The sequence below is a fragment of the Chrysemys picta genome, chromosome 2 (assembly GCF_011386835.1).
Source record: "Chrysemys picta bellii isolate R12L10 chromosome 2, ASM1138683v2, whole genome shotgun sequence".
NCBI lineage: Eukaryota > Metazoa > Chordata > Testudines > Emydidae > Chrysemys > Chrysemys picta.
In genome coordinates, this window is record NC_088792.1 from 18,108,016 (window position 1) to 18,129,869 (window position 21,854).

Genomic DNA, 21,854 nt, shown 5'->3' on the forward strand with positions numbered 1-21,854 from the left:
ATATCCATATATACATATCCAAATCATTGTAATTTGTGTAGGGTTTTTGTCAGACTCTGTAATAAAAATAATTTACAGTTGTCTCTGTTCTTTACTGGACCTAAATGGAATAGAAACACAAATAAGGCACTTTGGATGTTCTTGTCTTTTGTTGTTTGTTTGTTTGTTTTGCTTTTTTGGTTGCACTTTTTTTCTCTCCTAAGACTTGCTAGCTCAGGGGTCCCCAACGCGGTGCCCGCGGGCGCCATCCGTGCCCGCCTACTGGCCGCCGGACAAGCAGCCGCTGAAATGCCGTCGAGAAGCAGCAACTTCAAGAAGTGCTACTGCCGAAATGCCGCCAAATTTCGGTGGCATTTCGGCGGTGACACCTCTTGATGTTGCCGCTTCACGGCGGCATTTCGGCGGCTGCTTGTCCAGCAGCCACGGTCCTCGGTGGCTAGTCGTCCGGCGCCCACCCCACGGAAAAGGTTGGGGACTACTGTGCTAGCTGGTAAGTCTTCTGCTGTGAAAAGTGATATTTGTATGTTTGTTAATATCACTTTTCGGCAGCAAGCCCTGGGACAAATTAAGCCCTGGATGGGGAGGTGGGCAGTAGGGCAGCGGAGCCCAGGGACAATGGCAGGGGTGGTGAGCCTGCGGCCGGTGCCTGGAAACGGAGCCTGCCACTGTGTGGATGGAGCCCGAAGCCCCGTGGCCAAAGCCTGCCTGCCCTACCCCCTGTGGGGAATTCACCAGTTGTCTGCACCTCCAGCCTTTGTGTCTCTGGAGGGGGGGCAAGGCCCAACCGCTGCTAGCAGCCCTGCGAGAGGGGCCACTGCTTTGCGTTCCTCCCCCCCCCCCATCACAGCCCAGATGACTGTGGCAGGAAGAAACATGTGGCCGCAGGGGCTGCATTTGAGAAACACTGCATAGACATTACAGCAATGCAAATGATAAATAATACGGCCTGCCTACTGCAGGCTTAATTAACATTTAAAAAGTCTTTTGAGATTCTTGACTGAAAGGCGTTATAGGTACAAATTAGTATTTATTATGAATGTTATGTTGTATATGAGAGAAAATGCTAGGCGTGTGTTTTTTATTTATTTATTTATTTAAATTATTTCTTGTGTTCATCCTGAATGTTCTTCCAGCATATACATCTTCTGGAAGAAAATAGGGTTAATTGTATATTTAAGGTCCTTTTGAGCATTCATGTGTTGTCACCTATATCCTTTAATAATGATAGGGAGAAATATTATGGCCGCATCATGCTCAGGCTATGCTAGACTGGTACAACCCTTAGGGCACCTTATTATGGAACAGTTCTCCCTGACATGTTTCAAGCATGGATTTATGTATTCCAGATGGCATCTTTACTGTATCTGTGAACTTGCACTTGGTTAAGATACTGTTTACACCAGTGATACTCCGACTACCGCTTATGAGCTGCAAGTGGCTCTTTAATGTGTTTCCTGTGGCTCTTTGTGATTTAATTAACAACCACTCAGGATGCTTTTACTATGTTATTAACCAATTAAGTGTCAACTTGCATTAAGTTATTAACTTATTTGCTGTGAGAATAATATACATATATAAAAACTAAATATTCCCTTGTCATACTGTTTAAATATAAATGGTACTATAGTAAATGAAACTATGAATTCACACCACTGTGGCCCTTTTGGGTATTGTTGATTGCTAACTTGGCTCCTGATCCACTGAGGAAATGGAACTATGCTTGAACCACGTCTTCATACCGGCCAGCGTGCGGGCAAATGGGTTCAGCCTCATTGTTATATTTGTAGCATAGATGATCCTTGGTTCCCCTCACTAAGGTTATGTCTACACTGGCAATTGAACAACAAAGCTTTAGCCTTTCAGAGGTGTGTAGTGTAGTCATCGCCTCAGTTAAATGTACTGCCTAGTTAATGGCCTTGTGCTTCTTTACATTAAGTGGTTAGGCTTTAACTATGTAAGCCTACTAGCTGTGCTAGCATTAATATCTAGCTATCTGAACTTCTGGGCCGTTAACCGCTCAACTTGTGTTTAAATTGTGTGAGCTGGAATTTTACTATCACTTGTTTACCAGTGTCCTGCACTGACCTTAAATGTTCACCAGGCACGTTCTCAATGCAGCCTGCCCTGCATGCTGATGCGGCTGGTAATGCCTTGGGGCAGGAACAGGAAGTAGTCTGAGAGATAAATCCTTCTTTACGTGTTCTGGACTCACGAGCAGCTTGTTGGCTTAGAACAACGTAATGACTGAGCTTTAATGCCTGAGCTTCGGAATCCTGTTTGGGGAGGTCAGCTGGGAGAGGAGGGATATTTCCTTGGACACTTAAGATGACATGCACCACAAAGCAGTGACATTGCATGTATTGTTACATTCCATACACAGACAGCTGAAGGGATGTATTTATCAGTCTGATCAGTGAACCCTTAAAATCAATTTCCACCCTAACGCTGTAATGTGTCAGAGCTGGAGAAGCGAAGAGAGATGGGAAGGGAAAAGCTCCTACAGACAGTAACTATATTGTGCGTAGAAAGGGAAGAAGCCCGTGCTATGCTAGATGAGCAGGGAGAGGAGTAGATAAAGACTGTGGGCCAAATGACGTCTGGAATAATCTGTGCATTGGCCCCCCGGATCTATGAAATCAACTGAAATAAACTCATGGGTGATTTAAAAAAAAAACCTTTGAACTGGAGCCTGAAATGAACAAGGAGCCACTGGGCTACCCTTGTGTATGCGCTGATGTGGTTGCACTTGGGGTGGGTGGGTGGGTGTGAGAGAGAGAGAAAGGTGGGGCACAGCAGGGTTCTTCCTGTGCTGGCATCTGGAGAGCTAGGATTTGGAGGAAGGTATCTGCCAACTTTTTAATATGTTGTCTTGGTGATTGATCTTTTAGTGTTCTTGGAGGAGAGTTGAAAATTCTAAGGTGAGGGACTTTCCAAGCGAGTCTCATCATCTCCCTGCCTCTCTTACTTCCCTGCAGGCCTGGCCTTCAGGCAAAAGCTGCTTCTAGATTCATGCCATGTTCCTGTTATGAGCTGGGACTGGGACTGAGAAGCACCTGCTTCCTTGAGGCGGGGTGTGGTGTAGCAGCTCTTTTCTCACTTGTGTGGTCTGTTGACAGTTCATAGACTCAAAGGCCAGAAGGGGCCATTGTGATCATCTGGTTTGACCTCCTCTATGACACAGGCCATTGAACTCCCCCAAATAATTTCTAGAGCATTATTTTATTTTGATTTGAAAATTGTCAGTGATGGAGAATCCACTATGACTAAGGCTGCGAGTCTGTCATGGAAGTCATGGATTCCGTGACTTTCCCTGACCTCCATGACTTCTGCAGCAGTTTGGGTGTGTGGGAGGGGACTCAGCCTCTGCCCTGGCCCCTGCCTACATTGCCTAGGAGCTGCAGGGACGCGGAGCCAGGTAGGAAGCCCTGCCAACCCTCCAGCAACAGCAGAGGTGCCGCGCTGTGGCCCGGCCCCCTTCTTCCCCCAGCACCGCTGCAGCGCGGCCCCCACTTCCCCAGCACCAGTGGGGGGCCCGAGCTTCAGCCCAGCTCCCCTCTCCTCCAGCACCAGCAGGGGTCCCGGGTCATCTCGGTCCCCACTCCCAGCACCCGCAGTGCCCCTGGACCCTCCCCCCCACCCCGAGCACCCCTGCCCAAGTTTTAGTCATGGCATTCACAGGCCCGTGAATTTTTGTTTATGGCACATGACCTGTCCATGACATTTACTAAAAATACTTGTGACTAAAATGTAGCCTTAACTATGACCCTTGGTAAAATGTTCCAGTGGTTAATCACTCTGGTCCTGTGCTGGTCTGCTTCTTCTTTCTTCTCAAGACAGGTCATGCTATATTTCCACTCCTTTCAGAGAAACAAAGTCTAAGACATGAGAAGTCCAACAATCTATCATCAGTTTTTGGCCCCTGACTCTGGGCCTCATGGTCCTTACTCTCTCTGCCTAAAGCCTTTCAAAAATCCATATCTGCTTATATCAGGGAGTTTTCATACCACTTCCTCCAGTGGCTGGTAGGGGAACTCAGGCCCTCCTTCCCCTCTGGATTCCAGTCTGGAGACCCTGTAATGAACAGGCAAAGTGTGCCCATTAGACTCCTTGCTGCTGCCTGCCTAGACTTCTTCCTGTCATTACTCTTTTTGTCAGGCCTTCTCCATAGCCTGTTTCTGGGCCCTTGTAATGAGCAATGCCTCCCAAGGCTTCTCACTGGAGGTCTGGTTCCTGCCCTTGGCTGTGTTACTAATCCACTGCAGCCTTTATGTCAGGGCTCCTACAAGCAGACTCCTTCCACTGTTCTAATCCCCAGGTCCTTCTGCAAGTCCTACCCTGCTCCTTCAGGAATGCTCCCTGGGTGAGCTGGTTCTTCCCCTTTACCTCAGGGCCCCATATAAGCCATCTGCCCAGCAAGGGATCCCAGCTCTGGCCAGTTCCATCACAACCCTCTGTGCGTCCATTCCTGCTCCTTCCTGTTTCTCTGTTAAGAGAGTAGTTATAAAGTTCTTCTTTCTCTCCCTGTAACCATCTTCTGCTCCAGGCTTCCTGCCTTTATGGCACCACCCAGTTCTGTCCCAGCTGGGTTTAATCTTTAATTAGGAATGGCCCACCCTCCAGGTACAACCAGTGGGTTAGTGAGCCTCTCGGGCCCACATTAATCCTTTCAGAGCTGGGATGGAGTATACACTCCATCAGACTACAATTAAAGAGGATGGAGGGGGAGGAGAGGAAATTGAGTGGGACAGGTTTTGGCCAGGAGTCCCAACCTAGTGCCTCCTTTCAGTAGTCACAGACCTCACTTCTCTCTGGGAGTGTGCACCCGAGGAGCCTTCTCTTGCTTGAAACCTGGGTAAGCCGCACTGTAGCTTTTCTAGCTGTTCGTTTAATTTGCACACGTGCAGCTATCCCAGCTGACTGATGGTTGAAATCCCAAGACTAGACAAGACCTCAGTGTTCCAGCTCAAGATGCTCTGCTTGCAATTAAGATTCATTAATAAGCCTGATGAGCTTTTATAGTTGTGTGTTGTTTGTAAAGACAGGGTAACCCCCTCCCCAGATCCCAAACAAAATGTTGCCACAGAAATGGAAACGTAAAGAAAATAAATAGTTCTTCTACACTTTCTGCCAAAGGTGTCACTGAATGTTTTGGTTAAATAGCAAGTTATTGAAAGGATCTGCTCTTCTGGATCTTAGTGAGTCCATGATTTGTTTTAAATGCTATTTCATCCTTCATATGTTGTGTACAACGTGGCATAAACCAGTGGGATTCAGAGGGAGAGGGACAACTACATCTCAACAAGGAACAGGTGGAATATTGCATATTAAATTTGTATTCATGTGATATAGTACCTGGCAGGCCTGCTGTCTCTCACCGTGCTAGCCTCTGGACAAAGGCTTTCCAGCTGGGGGGCCCTGAGGTTCTCTTCACTCTGGCACTAACTTATTTCCTTTCCTCCTAATGGAAGCCCTGATTCCTCTTAGATGTCTGTGAAAGAAAATGCCCATTCTCTGTTAGAACAGAGTGATTGCTGGTCTTCTCTGCAATGGTCAGAAAGGGCATATCTGTGCTGCAAAAAATAACTAGATCAGTTCGCAGCCAGTGTTTTGCGTGCATGTGGTGGGGCTGTGTTAGAATGGTGCCTTTTTGTTGCCAGTGGGGAGACAACTGTAACGTTTGCTAGAGAGCAGCTTTTTAGGCTAGATAAAGTCTTAAAACATACCTCATTCCACTGCCCCCGTGCAGAAAAACTGGCTAGTGCACAGATCTTCCTGTCGTGGGGATGAGCTTTGAACAGTCTACAGATCAGTCAGCAAGAAACCCTGTTGTGGTGAGAGGCTGTAGCTGTGCATCTAATCTTTTTGCTCCTTGGCAACCTCCCTTGCTTTTCTGAGTCTAGATTCGCCTTGGCAACATCCTTGACCTCCATTAGCACAGAGAGTGGGAGACTTGAGGCAGATGCTTTGAAGCCATGGTGTAGCTAAGTACTGAGCCAGCTAGATTGGGTGAAGAAATGATTCAGAAATCCCTAGCTTTTGTTTAGTGTCTGGCTACTTTCATGGCTCTAAAGTAACAACTCAGCAGCAGCATCCCTTTTTAGAGCATTGGAGAAGGATCCTGATTGACAGTGTGTGCATTACACCTGTATGCAGAGGGCCAGCACAAGACTTAGGCTCCATATAATCCCACTTAAGTCATTGGGCTTAAGTGCTGCATAGTCTGGCACTTTGCACAGGGATGGATTTCACCTAGTAAGAATAGCAGGTAAATATTTTTTGTTAGAAGAACTTTAACAAATGAAGGAGTGGCATAGTCTGACCTGGGAATGCCAGAGTTTGATTAACAGTGATGCTTTGTGATCTTAGCCAAGTCACTTGGAGCCCAATATTACATTTTTGAAGTCAGTGGGATTGTGCTATAAGATTCAGTGGGAGCATGATCATAGGCTTAATCTCTGTTAGTTTCCCACCTGTAACAAGGGAATAATTTCTACCTACCTCACAGAGATGTTGTAAGGGATAATCCGTATTCATAAAGCATTTGGAAGAGGTTGTAGATGCGATCTCTTGTTCTGATTTGTTCTTTGCCAGATTCAGCTGAAGAGTTTTGTTGGTGATTTCTGATACTTTGACAAATCTTACTTCGTTAAAACCCATGGACACTTTAAAACCCTGCACTTAGGACAGCAGAATCCCATGCACTGCTACAGGCTGGGGGCCGACTGGCTAAGCAGCAGTTCTGCAGAAAAAGACTTGGGGATTACAGTGGATGAGAAGCTGGATATGAGTCAGCAGTGTGCCTTGTTGCCAAGAAGACTAACGGCATATTGGGCTGCATTAGAAGGAGCACTGCCAGCAGATAGAGGGAAATGATTATTCCCCCCTATTCGGCATTCGTGAGGCCACATCTGGAGTACTGCGTCCAGTTTGGGACCTCCCACTACAGAAAGGATGTGGACAAATTGGAGAGAGTCCAGCGGAGGGTAACGAAAATGATCAGGGGGCTGGGGCACATGACTTACGGGGAGAGGCTGAGAGAACTGGGCTTGTTTAGTCTGAAGAAGAGAAGAGTGAGGGGGCGATTTGATAGTAGTCTTCAGTTACCTGAAGGGGGGTTCCAAAGAGGATGGAGCTAGACTGTTCTCAGTGGTACCAGATGACAGAACAAGGAGTAATGGTCTCAAGTTGCAGTGTGGGAGGTCTAGGTTGGATATTAGGAAACACTATTTCACTAGGAGGGTGGTGAAGCACTGGAATGGGTTACGTAGGGCGGTGGTGGAATCTCCATCCTTGGAGGTTTTTAAGGCCCGGCTTGACAAAGCCCTGGCTGGGATGATTTAGTTGGTGTTGGTCCTGCTTTGAGCAGGGGGTTGGACTAGGTGACCTCGTGAAGTCTCTTCCAACCCTAATATTCTATGATCTATGATCGTGGAGTCATTTCTGAGATACTTCCTTAAAAGTTACTCCTCCACTCCCTCTGGATCTGTCACCCCACTCCTTGCTCAAGTTTTCAGGTGTGTGTTTTTCTTTTCTTATCCTTTCCCTAGCCTACATGTCTCTCTTCCTTGTCTCTTTGGAAAACCGAGTATTATGTGTTGTTATAAGTAATAAGAGTAATACAAACACTTTGTGACTTCTGTTTTGTGGACATCAGTAAACTGTCCCACAACTTGAAAGAAAATGCTGTTAATATTTCACCCAAGACTATCTGGGTCTTTAGCCTTGTATCTGAAGATTTACAGTCCTAAGCAGTCTGATGCCCTAAGTATGTTGATATTTGGGTGGGAGAGGAAAAAGATGTAATGCTTAAACATAAAATTAAAATATAGAGCATAGGTTTAAAATAGCATTTTGTGAAAAGTTGGCATTTAGAATTTGGTTACTCATGTACAAGTCTGCAGAAGAGTCTTAACAGATGGAGGCCTCAGTTATGTGTTTCTTTTATTCTCTTTCAGGGAATTGAGAATGGGCCATCAACAATGCTAGGTCTACAATGGGAAGTGTCACGCTTCGCTATTTCTGCTATGGGTGCCTTTTCACATCTGTGACCTGGACACTTCTGCTGTTTGTTTATTTCAACTTCAGCGAAGAGACCCAATCTTTCAAGAATGTGCCCGTCAAGGGGTTGGAACCTCAAAAGCCACTTCCTAAAAAATTCTATCCCCGTTTCACTCGGGGTCCAGTTCGCGTACCTCAACCACAACGGAAAGACAGCAGTATAGGGAATTCATTTGGAAATCATGCACAGGACCCAGTGAAGGAAGACATGGAGCTCTCCCCTGAAATGGGTAAGTGGGCTTGGTCATCTTCATTATGAATGATATACACGCACACACAAACACATCTTAGTTAAATCAGTAAAAGTGAGACCATAAGACTTTAAATGTGTCTAAGGAAAATTTTTATACTCAAAGAGAATATTTATTTATGAAAATGTTTATCCTGGTGTTTCTCTTGGTTTCAAAGTAGACGTAAAGTTTATTCTTTTACAATATGTATTTGTTTCATCCAAAATGTAGCAGTCTAGCCTTTATTCTGAAATATTTTCAACTTTGGCACATAAAATGCTAAAGCAGAAAACTTCTGAATTTTAACATCCAGGCTACAAACTTTGATATACCACCTTGCCACTGGTAGCATTTGTGTGTCTCATGTTGGTAATTTACTTTGAGGGGGATTGGGATAAAATATGTGTGAAATTTTAGAGGCTGCAGAGAAACTCAATCCATCTTTTTTAGTATAAAAGATTTAAAAAGTAGTTTGCTTGGCGATAGTATGAGGCCTATGTTTGCTATCCTTGTATCATAGAAGTATAAAATGATCTACAAACAAGACTGGAAAAGGTAAGATGCTGGGTTTATTCATCTGACGGTCAAATCTTGCTGGGTTTATTCAGGCAATAGGTCTGTTGACTTCACTGGGACTACTTAGAAGAGTGGCATTTTGAACTGTAAACTGGCCATTGAACTGGAAGAAGGTAGCGCAAGTCACTCTACTGGTGTCTTAGCTATTTCCGTTGGAAGTATAATACAGAATATATTTTTTGTCTAGCCCTGAATTTAATACTGGCAGTGCTCGCTAACGCTCCCTACATTCTTCTTCAGTAAAATTTCAATACAGCGTCAGCTGTTCTAGAGTTTTATGGAGTTTAAGAAAAAGCTTACAAAATGTAACTGCAGACTTGCTCATAGGCTTATGTGATCGATAGAAGGTGAAATGCCTTCCAAAATTTAACTGCCAACTTGTGATGCCACAGGGCAAATTCTTATCAGTTTGCTGTAATATCAACAGCTGCTAATTACTGCATATTCCAGAGGTGACCATCTCTTTCCAAGTATTCACTGCTTGCCAGGAAATGACTTGGAGAGTTGCAACAGAAAATCTCTTTGATCTTGAAACCCAGAGACTAGCTGGACTAGTGAAAGCCAAATGTATTCTATTGCAGGACAAGTCCTATATGAAAATTTGGGAGACAGCTGGGCCTGTGTTAGAATTAGACCTAATGTTATAGGGAAGGGTTTCCTGTCTGTCCAGTCTGGAGAAGTGATAAATATGCTAGGCTGTAAAGTTAAAAAAACAGTTTGGCATATTACAGCTGAAAACAAAATGCCATCTGGTAGGGTAATCTGTATTTTTTTCTTATAAGTTTCTGACACACACATAACACTGCTATAGTAAAGTGTTTGTTGATGTTTCCATTGCAAACCTTATTTTCCAAGGGCTGAGAGCTGTTGTTTGGACTGGAATTTGTCAGGCACTTTGCACACACGTTGTTAGCCTGCAAGCAGCTCTTTTCAAAACCAGCTTCAATAATATTTGAGTTTGACTGTGTTTAGAGAGGGAAAAAAAAGTGTAGACACTTGTGTGAGGGCAGCCTGTAGAACAAAAACCAGTGCAATTCGGCATGAAGTTTTCAAGCATGTGGTCCTTAAAGCGGGTGAATTGAGCAGGTTCAGTGGCAGTAGTGCTTGCTGTAATCCAGAGGATGCAAGTATGACTGAGCTTAGAGCCTCTGAACCAGTGGTGGGAAGCTGCGGGCGGCTGTGCCTGCGGAGGTCAATATAAACACACGGTCTCGCGGCCCGCCAGCGGATTACCCTGATGGGCTGTGTGCGGCCCACGGGCCGCAGGTTGCCCACCCCTGCTCTGGACAGACAAAAGCATTGCTAAGGTCAGATGTGCAACTCCAAGGAAGGGTTTGTGCCACTGCTTTTGTGGCTACTGCTGGACAAGGAAGGGAAAGTGACACTATTAATAGTCACATGTCTAACCTCTGTGACTAATGGCTTGTCACATTGCAGTTAACCTGGTGGATAAAACCCCCAGTCATTGCAAACCCCATGGAGACAGATTGCTTTGGTGTAAATTGTGACTTCCACTGATGTAGCTTCCCATGGTTTCAAACCTCTTCTATAGGGGTGTGAGCCACTGCTGCTACATTAGTATTGCTGCACTTGAGGCTAAAAATCCCAGTGCAGACAATGCGTATGGCAGTCACATTGGTATGCTCCCTCTGTAGAATCACTGTTACATGTCCCTTGGTGTAAATCCTGGTACCATTTCACAGTCCTTCATGTTACATCTGTGCTATGAAGGGAAATAGGGAGATCTTGCTGTCCTTCCCCTTCCAAAAACATTTCTACAGCTTGCATTTCTCCTTCTATTTTGCCCCTTTTCTTTCTGATCTTGCCACCTGCCTGGACACGCTGAGGCTGTCATTGCCCTAGGTCACCTGGTTTTTGCATAGCTCTCCAAAGCAAGGTAATCTCTTGGGTGTGTTGCAGAAGATGAATTTAGGGTTTCCTTGCTTATTGGTTTGTCAGACCCTTGACCTGTTGAATAAGCAGGGTTGAAAGTAACTTACAGGACTTACCGGTACGGCCGGAGTCCTGAGCGAGGGCGTGGCCTCACCCAGAATTGGCGGGGCCTCTCAAGATTTAAAGGCCCTGGGGCACTGGCTGTGGCTGGGAGCCCCAGGGCCTTTAAATCACCTCGGGGCTCCCAACTGCAGAGGTGGCTGGGAGCCCCCGGGGCTCAGAGGCAAATTAAAGGGCCCGGGGCTCGGGCCGCCGCGGAGCTCCAGGCCCTTTAAATCCCCGCCGCAGCTCTGGCAGCTGGGCTGGGGCCAGGATTTAAAGGGCCCGGAGCTCCTGCAGAGCTGCGGGGGGGATTTAAAGGGCTCGGGGCTCCCCACAGTGGCCGGAGCACCGGGCCCTTTAAATCCCCGCTGCGGAAGCCGGTGCAGTCCGGCACGGCGTACTGGCTCTTGCCGGTACACCGTACCGGCTTACTTTCACCTCTGCGAATAAGGGAAAAAATAAATGAAGCCATTTGTTCCAGTACTTCAAAGCTTGTACCAAGAGTTGAGTGAAATGTCTCAATGAGAACAACAGAACTCAGTGAAGTTTGGAACCCTAGAATAGTAGAGTTTATATTGTTTTTGGCCCCAAGCACAGAGTCAGGGACAGAAAGAGTGACATTGCAGGATTTTGCCGCTTACACTAGAATGCTTTTTGAAACTGGATGGCTGCCTCTACCCTGCCACTGCACTCAGTGAGAATTGATGCTAAAACAATCAGCGAAGAAATAGTAAACTCTGTTGCTATTGAAGTTGTCGTTCCGAGGCTTGAGTCTCAACATTTCAGGTGAGATGAATGATGGTAGATCAGGCTTCTTTGATAGCTATTGTTTGTCTCGCTGAAGTCTTGTGAAACTGCACTGCAGTAGGGCCATGATTGGTTGGATTTTCTAACACCACAAGGGCTAGAAACTTGATGTATTTAAATAGAAGCATACACTTTGTAAAAGCTTAATCTGCCATGGGTACCAGATTATGCATCAAGTGGGCTAGATCTGGCTGATTGGTTGGGTGTTTTATACTGAGTTAAGAGTGAGGTTTTTAGGGGGAAGGAATGTGTGGGGAATAGGAAATAAGCACAATGGGGCCATCACTCTTTGTGGGATGTTATGCTCCATTCACATACAGTCTATTTTTATTACACCTATAATGTTCATAGACTTAACTTCTTATTGGGGTAGAAATTGAAGTATTCATACAGAAATGTGCTTTGAAAACAGGTTAAATATGATTTGTAAAGGCATATTGTGAAAACTATGCATGAGTTAAACACTCCATTTCAGTACTTGATCATTGCCAGAGGATGTTTTTGAGCCAATGAATTTTGATATGTTTCTATTATAGGCATGATTTTTAACGAACACGATCAGCAGGTGAGAGACTTGGGCTATCAGAAGCATGCCTTCAATATGCTTATCAGCAACCGGTTGGGATACCACAGAGAGGTGCCAGATACAAGGGATGCAAAGTATGTCCTTTATACCATTTTCTCTATAAATATAATGTTGTTTTCAAGGGCCCAGTATACTAAATAATGAGACTGGAATTAAACATTTGGCCGTTACACATCTATTACATTTTGCTTTCAACATATCAGTTACCACTGAAGGCAGAGTTCCATTCCTTTAATACTTGCAGCCAGATGGCTTGAGGTTATTCTTTTAATTTGGAGGGCTTGCTTTACTGAATACTGTTCAGAATTGGATCTCAAGAGGCAAACGGGAATGGGATAATAATTGTACATAATTGGAAAATCTCTACTGAGCAGGTCACATGAGAAAGTCAGACTAACGCTACCTTAAGACAGTGTGTGTATGTAATTTTAAGATCGCCTACACAAACCATATATCTACCAACTCTACCACACAGAAGTCTCTTCGAATTTGGATTTTAAAATACAATATGTCTTTAAAGAAATACATATACAGTAGAATCTTTATAAGCTAATGACACTCAGCTGAATGAATCAGAGAGTTAAAGTAGAAATTATTTCCTCAGTCAGATGTTAGATGGAGAAGCTAATAGGTTAGAAAGTATCCTGCTCAATTTAAATATGAGAAGCCATCTGGTGGTCACCCCAGAGACCTAACTTCAAATATATGCTAGTGGAATGGGATAGATCAGGGGTCGGCAAACTTTCAGAAGTGGTGTGCCGAGTCTTCATTTATTCACTCTAATTTAATGTTTTGCATGCCAGTAATACATTTTAATATTTTTAGAAGGTCTCTTTCTATAAGTCTATAATATAGAACTAAACTATCATTGTATGTAAAGTAAATAAGGTTTTTAAAATGTTTAAGAAGCATCATTTAAAATTAAATTAAAATGCAGAGCCCCCCGGACCGGTGGCCAGGACCCGGGCAGTGTGAGTGCCACTGAAAATCAGCTCGCGTGCTGCCTTCGGCATGCGTGCCATAGGTTGCCTACCCCTGGGTTAGATGATCCCTAATTGATATAACACAGAACCTCTCTGTGTTAGTTCTATGTAATGGACAAATAACCAACTAACGGTGAGATTGATTCCATGTAGTGATCAGAGTGCGCTCAAGAGATCTCCATTAATGGACTATCAGGGGTATTTCACATGAGGACAGAGATACGTTGAGCCATAGAGAAGTTTGCATAATGCATACATGTATTCTGTGCAGGTGCACTCTGAACTGTTAATTTTAAAGGGATGATATTATGTGGAAAAAAACTAAAATTCTGTACCTGTATTATTAATTACATACTAGAGTCTTTAAAAATGAAAGCATTTTTACAATCTAATTTGTTTTTCCATTTATTCTGTTGGAGTGAATAGCAAAAAGGTAAGCAGTGTGGTGAGTGTAACTGACTGCTAATCTCACTTTTTTTAATATTCAGTTTCACATTTTGTGTCTCATGCACCAGTACAATGTTGTTAAGGTTTTTAATTTGACTTAAATGTGTTTAATTAAAAACCTAATTTGGGTGTAAACTTACTGATATAAATTTCATGAGCACTAGGATTCGCAGAAAGCTATTTTATTAGATCCAAGAGGTAGCAAATAGTAACTGAAATATAGGTTGGGGGTGGGGAGAATGCTCTCCTACAGTGTATTTCTGAAAGCTATCTTGCACTGATTCCGGGCAGGGCTAGATGACCTACATGCCTCCTCCATCTCCCTAGTTATAGACCTTATGAGTCTAAGTATTCTAGAACAATGTTTGTAGCTTGATTTTTTTTTTCCCAGACACACAGAGCACTCCAACTCCCACTGAAGGTGTTACAAATTGTTGTGTTCCGTACCTCAAAAATCAGACCCTTAAAGTTTAAACATTCAAGTTAATGAGTGTTTGAAGGCTTGATGGAGCCTAAGAATGGCAGAGTACTGTCTTTATATACTAAGCCACATTGCTGCATGCTTATAGAGGTTGGGAAGGTGAGAAAAGCTGTCTTAAATAGGGCCCTTTCTTGATGTCGGGGAAAATAGTGCTGTCTATCTAGTGACTTTCTGTTCGAACGCACAAATTTTCTATGCTCTATTACACTTAGATGGAGTAAAGCAACCATCTGAATGCCCCCAAGTGTGCATGTGCTCTTCTCTCTCCCCCCCCCCAAATCATGGTGTAACTTTCGTTTTTGTTGTGGTTGCTCAATTGTGTGTAAATGTAATGGGCCATAGTTGTTGCACAAAAGCGCAAATCCCTCCCAGAGCTGAATCCACTTGAATTCAAGTGAACAGGCTTTTTGGCACAACCAGAGTTGCATTTTAGGTCCTGCAGTTTTTGCTATCACTTGATCCCCTCTCAAATGCCAGTATTGACAATTTACCCTTTATCATATCAGATTTGTAGATATCAGGGAGAGAAATTGAAATAGGCAGATAAAAGTCCTCTTATTTTTGCTGGAAGACTTTCAGTGCCTGCTCTAACTACTATTTGCTAGGAATCCGACCCTATAGCATTGTATGCCCTTAAGGGCATACAGGTATTACATTTTGTAACATGCAGCAATAAACCCTATTTATGTGGGGCTGAATTGTGTGAACTGTAGGTATGAGGCTACTCTATACTTGGTTGAGCCCTAATGTAAGTATTATGTTAATGAACATGTCTTAGGCCTGGTCTATACTACGGAGTTAGGTTGACGTAAGACAGCTTACGTTATGCACCTAACTACGTCAGTGTACACACTACAGCCTGGCTCCCGCCGATGTAAGCACCCTACTGCACTGACATAACTCCACGTCCATGAGAGGCATAGGGCTTATGTCAGTGTAGTTAGGGCAGTGCAGTGTCTGTGTAGACGCTAGGTTACTTACATCTGTTGACTGTCATTCTTGTCAATTTCACAGCTCCTGGCTCCCAACTCGCCAGCCTGTCTCCGCTCTAAGCAGCGCTGCCACCCAGGCTTCCGGCTCAGGCTGCTGCCTGGGCTCCCCGCTCCCCACGGGGAACCCTGCTGCCCTCCTGGCTCCCTGCTCCTAGCCCGGCTGTTGCCCAGACTCCTGGCTCCCCACTCTGATCTGGGCTGCCGCCCGGGCTCTTGGCTCCCCACTGGGAGCACAGCAGCCAACCAGACTCTGGGCACGGATCTCCCCGCCAGGAGTCTGGCTACCCTCCCCCAGGCTCTTGGCTCCCTGCTCCCCATTGGGAGCATGGCTGTGCCCAGTGTGGGGAGCGCCGCACCTGGAGCCTGGTGCGGAGCCAAGACATCAAGGGGGGCGGGGGCAGCTGGGGAGCCGAGAAGCTGATGGGGAGCTGCGCATGGAGCTGAGAGCCCTGGCTTTCAGCCCCCCCCTCCACACTGCACCTCTTAAGTCGGTGTAAGTGCTCCCGGTGAGGATGTGCACCACCGACAGGAGGAGGGCCGCGTGGACATGAACACTGCTGTAATTACAGTCATGGCTGTAAGTTGTCCTAACATAGGTCAGCTTAAGTTTATAGCGTAGACATGCCCTGAATGTAACACTGAAATGTGAGAGAACAATTTCTCATTCAATATTAGTGTTGCTGTTTATGGAGCTTTGTTAGGAGGTGCAGTCTTGTACATTGAACATGTGTGTGTCTTTTGTTTGTAGGTGCAGAGAAAAGTCCTACCCTTCTGATTTACCATTTGCCAGCATTATCATCTGTTTCTATAACGAAGCATTTTCTGCTTTGCTTCGGACAGTACATAGTGTACTGGATCGCACTCCAGCATATCTTCTTCATGAAATTATCTTGGTGGATGACAACAGTGAATTGGGTGAGTGACAATCTCAGTAATGCATTTGTGCTGGCGTTGCCCCTCTGTGCTTGCCCATACTGGTGATGTTTGGCTTTCCTGTCTCTTCCTATGGTTTTATCAATAAACCATGTATTGTGTAGACATGACCATTCAAAATAGTTAGATTTTTAAACTTCACTTGGGCCAACTAGAGTTAAGTATTAATGTCAATAATAGTGAAGATTTAAGCAGCTGGGATCAGTTGAGCTATGAATAACATATGACAATATATAGGAAAGTTTGCGGGGCCAGCCTGGTGTTCAGAATGGCTTATGCAGATGCTTCTAAGAATAGATTCTTCAGGCCCGAACTCTCCACAAGCCTATATTTACTACTGAAAAAGTGTTGCCTACACACAATCCTGTGCTACACTGTTGTTTCTGTGGCCATAGAAGTTGCTGTAGCACTACAGATATAGTGTGCGATTTTCTGCCAGCTCATCAATTCAGTGGTGGTGGTGTATCTGGGAGCAGAGTCCAGCTCTTAGTCTGGGAATGCGGTGCATTACTCTTGGGCAATCTTGTGGTCGTCCCAGGAGTGGTTTTCACTAGCTTTTGATGGAGCAGCTGTCCAGCTCTGGGAAGCTGGAAGGGGGTCAGTGCAGTGGTGGGGCCCCTAAAGGGGGTAGGTCTGTCAGAATGAGTTGTCAAATATTTGTCTGTGGTTTAAAGATCATGCGCCAGCCCTTTTTCCTTAGCACGCTCTGCACATCAAAATAAGCCACTAACTTGGAAGCATTCTGGCATTTGAAAAGCGAAGCAGCAGCTGAGAAATATGTCCGTGTAAACAGCAATTACAGCAGCATTGTGTGTGCTTCCTATTTTCTTGCTATATAAACATCTGCAGCCTTATGCATCTCTTTCATCTGATCCTTTTTTAATATACATAATTAACTCCTCCTGTTTATCACCATCTGATTGCAGGCTTGTCTTTGTGAGGCTGATTACATCTGTATGGGTTAGAATGGAATTCCCTTGTTCTTACAAAGCTAATTTGTTTCTATTGGGTCAGAGCAAATGTTAAAGTTGGAGCGAGAACTAGGATTAAATACTCTATCCTTTGCCAATAAACATGCCTAATGTTTAAATGCCTATTTCGTGGTTGTCCTCTTGAGGTTTGGAAGGAATGTCCATCCCACACCACAGACTTTCTGGCACAACTTACTGCTTTCAAGTTTCAGAGCCTTTAAGTTCAGCAGTAAACTTACCTCAAATTTGAGTCTTCAAATATTGCACTGACTAAACATAAACAACCTTCCTTGCTAACCAAACCCGCTGACCCTGCTACTATTTTGGTATGTTGTTATTTTGAAAGCCTAGTTAGTGTCAAAGTCTTGGTGTGGTCATGCTAATATTTCTAATTTTAAACCAGCCTCAAGTGGCTGGAGAATGGGGTGAGATTTCTTCAAACAAAAGAATTGGTGCACTCTCTCTTTGATAGTGCAACAAACTAATGATGACATTGATACCTTCTTCTAACGGAATATATTTCACAAGCAAAAGAGAGCAGAGGTGGTTTTCTCATTAAGACCCTGGACCAGAACTTCAGTCCCTGGCTCTGTACAGGTTTCTTGTGTGGTCTTGGGTAAATCGCCAAATTCCTCTGTGCTTTCATTAACTGTGTGTAAAATGGAGATGATAATACCTTCATTCTCCTACCTTTTGTCTTATCTGTTTAGCTCTTCAGGACAAGGATTGTCTCTGACTTTATTCATCTACCCTCCTAGTGTAATGAGGCCTTGGTAGGGTTTGGGGCCTGTAGACGCTATTGTAATACAAATAATAGTATACTCATGAGGGCATTCTGCACCTAAAAAATAAAAAATTCTGCGAACAGTATTTTAAAATTCTGCAAGTTTCATTTGTCAATAAATAAATGCAGAGGCTCCAGCATGGCAGTGGGGATCACAGGCCGCTGGCTGCACGAAGGTGGGAGATGCCCCCAGGACATGAACTCAGCGGTGAGGTTGCACCTGACCCTGACACAGCACAAGGCCTGGGCCTGTCCCAAAAACAGTGCCAGGCACACCAGGTGTGGGGCAGGCAGGTTCAACCAGGCAGGATCCAAGTGTGGAGGGGCTCAGTGTCGGGTGATCCAGGTGTGGGGTGAGAAGATTCTGTGTGGGACAATCTGGGTGCAGTGGGAGGTCTAGGGGTGTGTGTGTGTGTGTGTGTGTGTGTATTTTCTATTCTCTGTTTTCTCCTTGGCAGGACCAAGACTTCTGGGGATTGGGAAAGGTGGGAGCATTCTTTGCTATTCTCCCCACCTACAGAGCCTCATGTGAAGCCTTTGTCCTCACTCTGTTAAATTTGATGTTTAACCTTTGCTGCTTTAATTTGATCATGTGAGTTCTCCATTTCCTGTAACCCTATAGCCATCTCTGCGTTGGGATAGTAAATCAAATGAAGAATAGTTTAGGCAATAGTTTTTGTTCCTATTCATAAGTTCTTCTGTTTTTTGTGCAGCCCTGTCTCACTCCATTTATATAGTATTATTCGGATGACACATGTTGAGTATCCCTAACTCGCTATAAGATTTCCTTCAAAATCATCGCTCTTACTCCTTCCTTAGCATATTGTACCATATTTAAGACCAGGGACAGATAGCATCCTTGAGGCAGACAGCATAAGGACCTTTGATTTACTCAGCTGGTGTCTCTTCTAGAAGTTTTAAGAAGGCCTTAGTCACAAGATATTGCTCTTTCAATGTATTCACTGTCTGCGATGATGTCATGGTATTTCACAGCTTTTCCTTCCCATCCACTATCCATAAGATTTCACTGAAGTCTCATAATATATAAAGATAATAGCTGGAATTCCAGTTGTTTTTGCACTATCTCCCTTGTAAAGAAATACCTTGTTCATGTGAATGTACAGTTTTGCCCTCCACGTACATCCAGGGGTGCTGGAACGAGACGTGCAGGGACATGGTTTCCACTTTCAGCACGCCCACCATAAAAATGTTTCCAATGCCCCTGCATCCATCTATTAGACAGGATGGTCAGGGTTGCAACCCCAGGCTTGGGGCGACCCTAAACCTCTAACCGCCAGAAGCCACCAACCCTCTCCTTGCTTCTAATGATGAGCTTGCTCCCCACAGACCGGGGGACACCATCTCAAAGCAGCACCAGATCCTGCCAGAACATCAGATGCAAAACCTGTAGAAACATCTCTGTTGCTATGATGATCAACACACCTTTCAAGATCCATGGGTCCTACGCATGTCTATGACAAATGTGTTGTACCTCACACAAGAAAATAAGACAAAAACAGCCTATCACCTGTAGATGAACATTTCACAAAGTGATCACTCTCTCTATCTGACCTCTCAGTCATCATTCTTAGAGGAAATCTGCACAACACCTTCGAAAGATGATTCTGGGAACTTAAATTCATAACTTCGCTAGACACTAAAAAGCATGGACTGAATAGAGAAACTGGATATATGGCTTATTACAGCCATCTATAACCCACTAACAACTCCTCTTCCCCACCAGCTGCTCCCACCCCCGCCCCCCGTTCCTTTCTCCCCTATGATGGGAGAATTGTTAACTGGCCACTTCATCTTGAATGATCCTTTGAAATGTGTTAACTATTTATGTTTAATAATCTGTTCCACCTTCTATTTAGCTGTGACCAAGAGTATGTTTTCCAGACAGAAAGAGCTCTGTGTACGCTTGTCTCTCTCTCTCTCCAAAAAGAAGTTGGTCCAATAAAAGATATTGCCTCGCCCACCTTGTCTCTCTAAGGGTATGTCTACACTGCAATGTAAGCTCAGGGTTAGTGGGACTTGAGTCTGTTGACCCATGTTAGGGGGGGAACCCTGGGCGTGAGCATATACATTGTAATTAAACCCTATTTTAAGGCTTTTCTTACCGTAGACCTCTGGGGCTCTGGCAACCACACTGCAGTGTGCAGACTCCAGTCAAAATAACCATATCCCAGAGTCCCTAGCACCCCCTCACCCTCAGTCTAGCCGTAGGGCTGTGGTGCGCTGTGGGAAAACTTTACTGCCTGCCCTGCACATTTCAGGAAGTTTGAACAGCCGCCAACACAGCCTGCTCATTTTGCTCTGTGCTCTCCCAACTACCAGAGCCAACAACATAGAGGAGGCGCCTTTTCATAGAACTTCTCTTGCTTACGCTTTCACTTCTGTGTCAGGAAACTGGCAGAGCAACCATAAGGTGCCGGTGGACCCTTCGGTGGTGGTTTCTGTACCACCAAAGGTACCTGATGGGTTTCCTGATGGAGCAGCAGTAGGAGGAGGAGTACCCTGGCATTGCAGACTCTCCCTGGCAAAGCTGCTAATGCCCCCTGTGTAGACGGCCGCTTCTGGTGCAGGCTCACAAGCACCGTCTGGTGGGACCACGTCGTCTTGCAGACCTGGGATGACCAGCAGTGGGTCCAGACCTTTCATGTGAAGAAAGCCACATTTCTGGTGCTTTGTGCGCAGCTTGCTCCCACCTCTAGTGTAAAGAGAGATACATCGCCCTTGCCAGTTCCGAAGTGCGTTGCTATAACCGTCTGGAAGCTGGCTACCCCAGACTGCTCCGGATCCGTGGCCAGCCAGCTTGGGGTTGGAAAGTTGGCAGAGAGTAGAGTGGAGGCTGAGGTTTCTGAGGCAATGAGGCGTGTGGTTTACTCTGAGGTGGCGGGCATTAAAGCTATTCCAGAGCTAATTGCTGGCTTTAAGAGAATGGGGTTTCCTAATTGCCCCAGGCTGTTGATGGGACTCATGTGCCGGTAGCTTGCCCTCCTCAAGGAGTACCTGAGTACGTAAACTGCAAAGGCTACTACCCCATTGTTATGCAGGCACTAGTGGACTGCAGAGGCAGATTTATGCAGGTCAGTGTGGTCTGCACAGGAAAAGTCCATGATGCCAGGGTTTTTTACCACTCGGGAGTATACATTCATGGATAGGCAGGGAAACTGTTCCCACCAAATGACGTTAACATAAACAGTGATACTGTCCCCACTGTTATTGAGGAGGATCCCACGTACCCCTTTTTGCCTTGGCTTATGAAAACATACCCAGATTGCAGAGGCCCTGGCAAAGGAGGGTTTAATTACACTCACAGCATGTGTAGAATGGCTGGTGAATGTACTTTTATCAGATGAAAATCCCGTTGGAGATGTCTACAGACCCATTTGGATGCCAGTGTCATCAGTGCTGTTCACATCACTGTGGCTTGCTGTGCACGTCACAACCATGTGAAGGCAGAGGTGAGCCATTGCCCCCTGAATGGACCTATGACAGGGAGGGTACCCTAGATTGGTACCCTCAGCCAGAAAGTGCAGCTACCCCTGCAGGAGCTGGCTGCACCCAGGCAGCAAGTCAGGGATGCTTTGTGTTCTCACGTTATGAACCGACATGGCCCAAAGGAGGAAGGCAAATAGTACCTGTACAAATGTGCTTGTGGGGGAAAACTGGCTCATTAATTGGTTTTTTGGGGGAGGGGGGAGCCGTGCTTGGGAGGGGCATGGGCTTGATTGCCATGCAATGTAAGTCTGAATGACATGATGAATAATGAATTTGGTTGGCGGGGGGGCACAAAGGCTGTACAGATTAAATTTATTGAAATGTGAATTGCTCCACCTAGCTAAATAGAGGAATGCTGTTTGTTTACTAATGCTTAATTGCTCCTGAACATGTTTTTAGCTTTATCATCTCAAAGCATGCTTGTATGATAGCAATAAACTTTCTTGAAAACATAACATGCTTTATTTGTAAACACGTCTTAAAACTGTAAACCACTCAGTCTCT

At 45.0% G+C, this 21,854-nt stretch overlaps 1 protein-coding gene across 11 annotated transcripts in view; it reads left to right on the top strand.

Moving 5' to 3' along the window:
• GALNT11 (polypeptide N-acetylgalactosaminyltransferase 11) overlaps positions 1–21,854 on the top strand; it is an 80,940-nt gene that overhangs the window by 17,391 nt on the left and 41,695 nt on the right. For 7 of the 11 annotated variants that reach the window (XR_010599097.1, XR_010599099.1, XR_010599098.1 and 4 more), the window contains exons 2-4: positions 7,956–8,288; positions 12,203–12,326; positions 15,904–16,070. Coding sequence is in view for 6 of the 11 variants with exons in the window: in XM_005297173.4 (XP_005297230.1) it covers positions 7,994–8,288; positions 12,203–12,326; positions 15,904–16,070 (586 nt within the window). In the remaining 5 variants the exon portion in view is untranslated. Of the gene's footprint in view, positions 1–7,955; positions 8,289–12,202; positions 12,327–15,903; positions 16,071–18,301; positions 21,806–21,854 lie in introns of those variants that run through there. The other 4 variants (XM_042859290.2, XM_065586765.1, XR_010599100.1 and 1 more) reach the window with 3 other exon arrangements.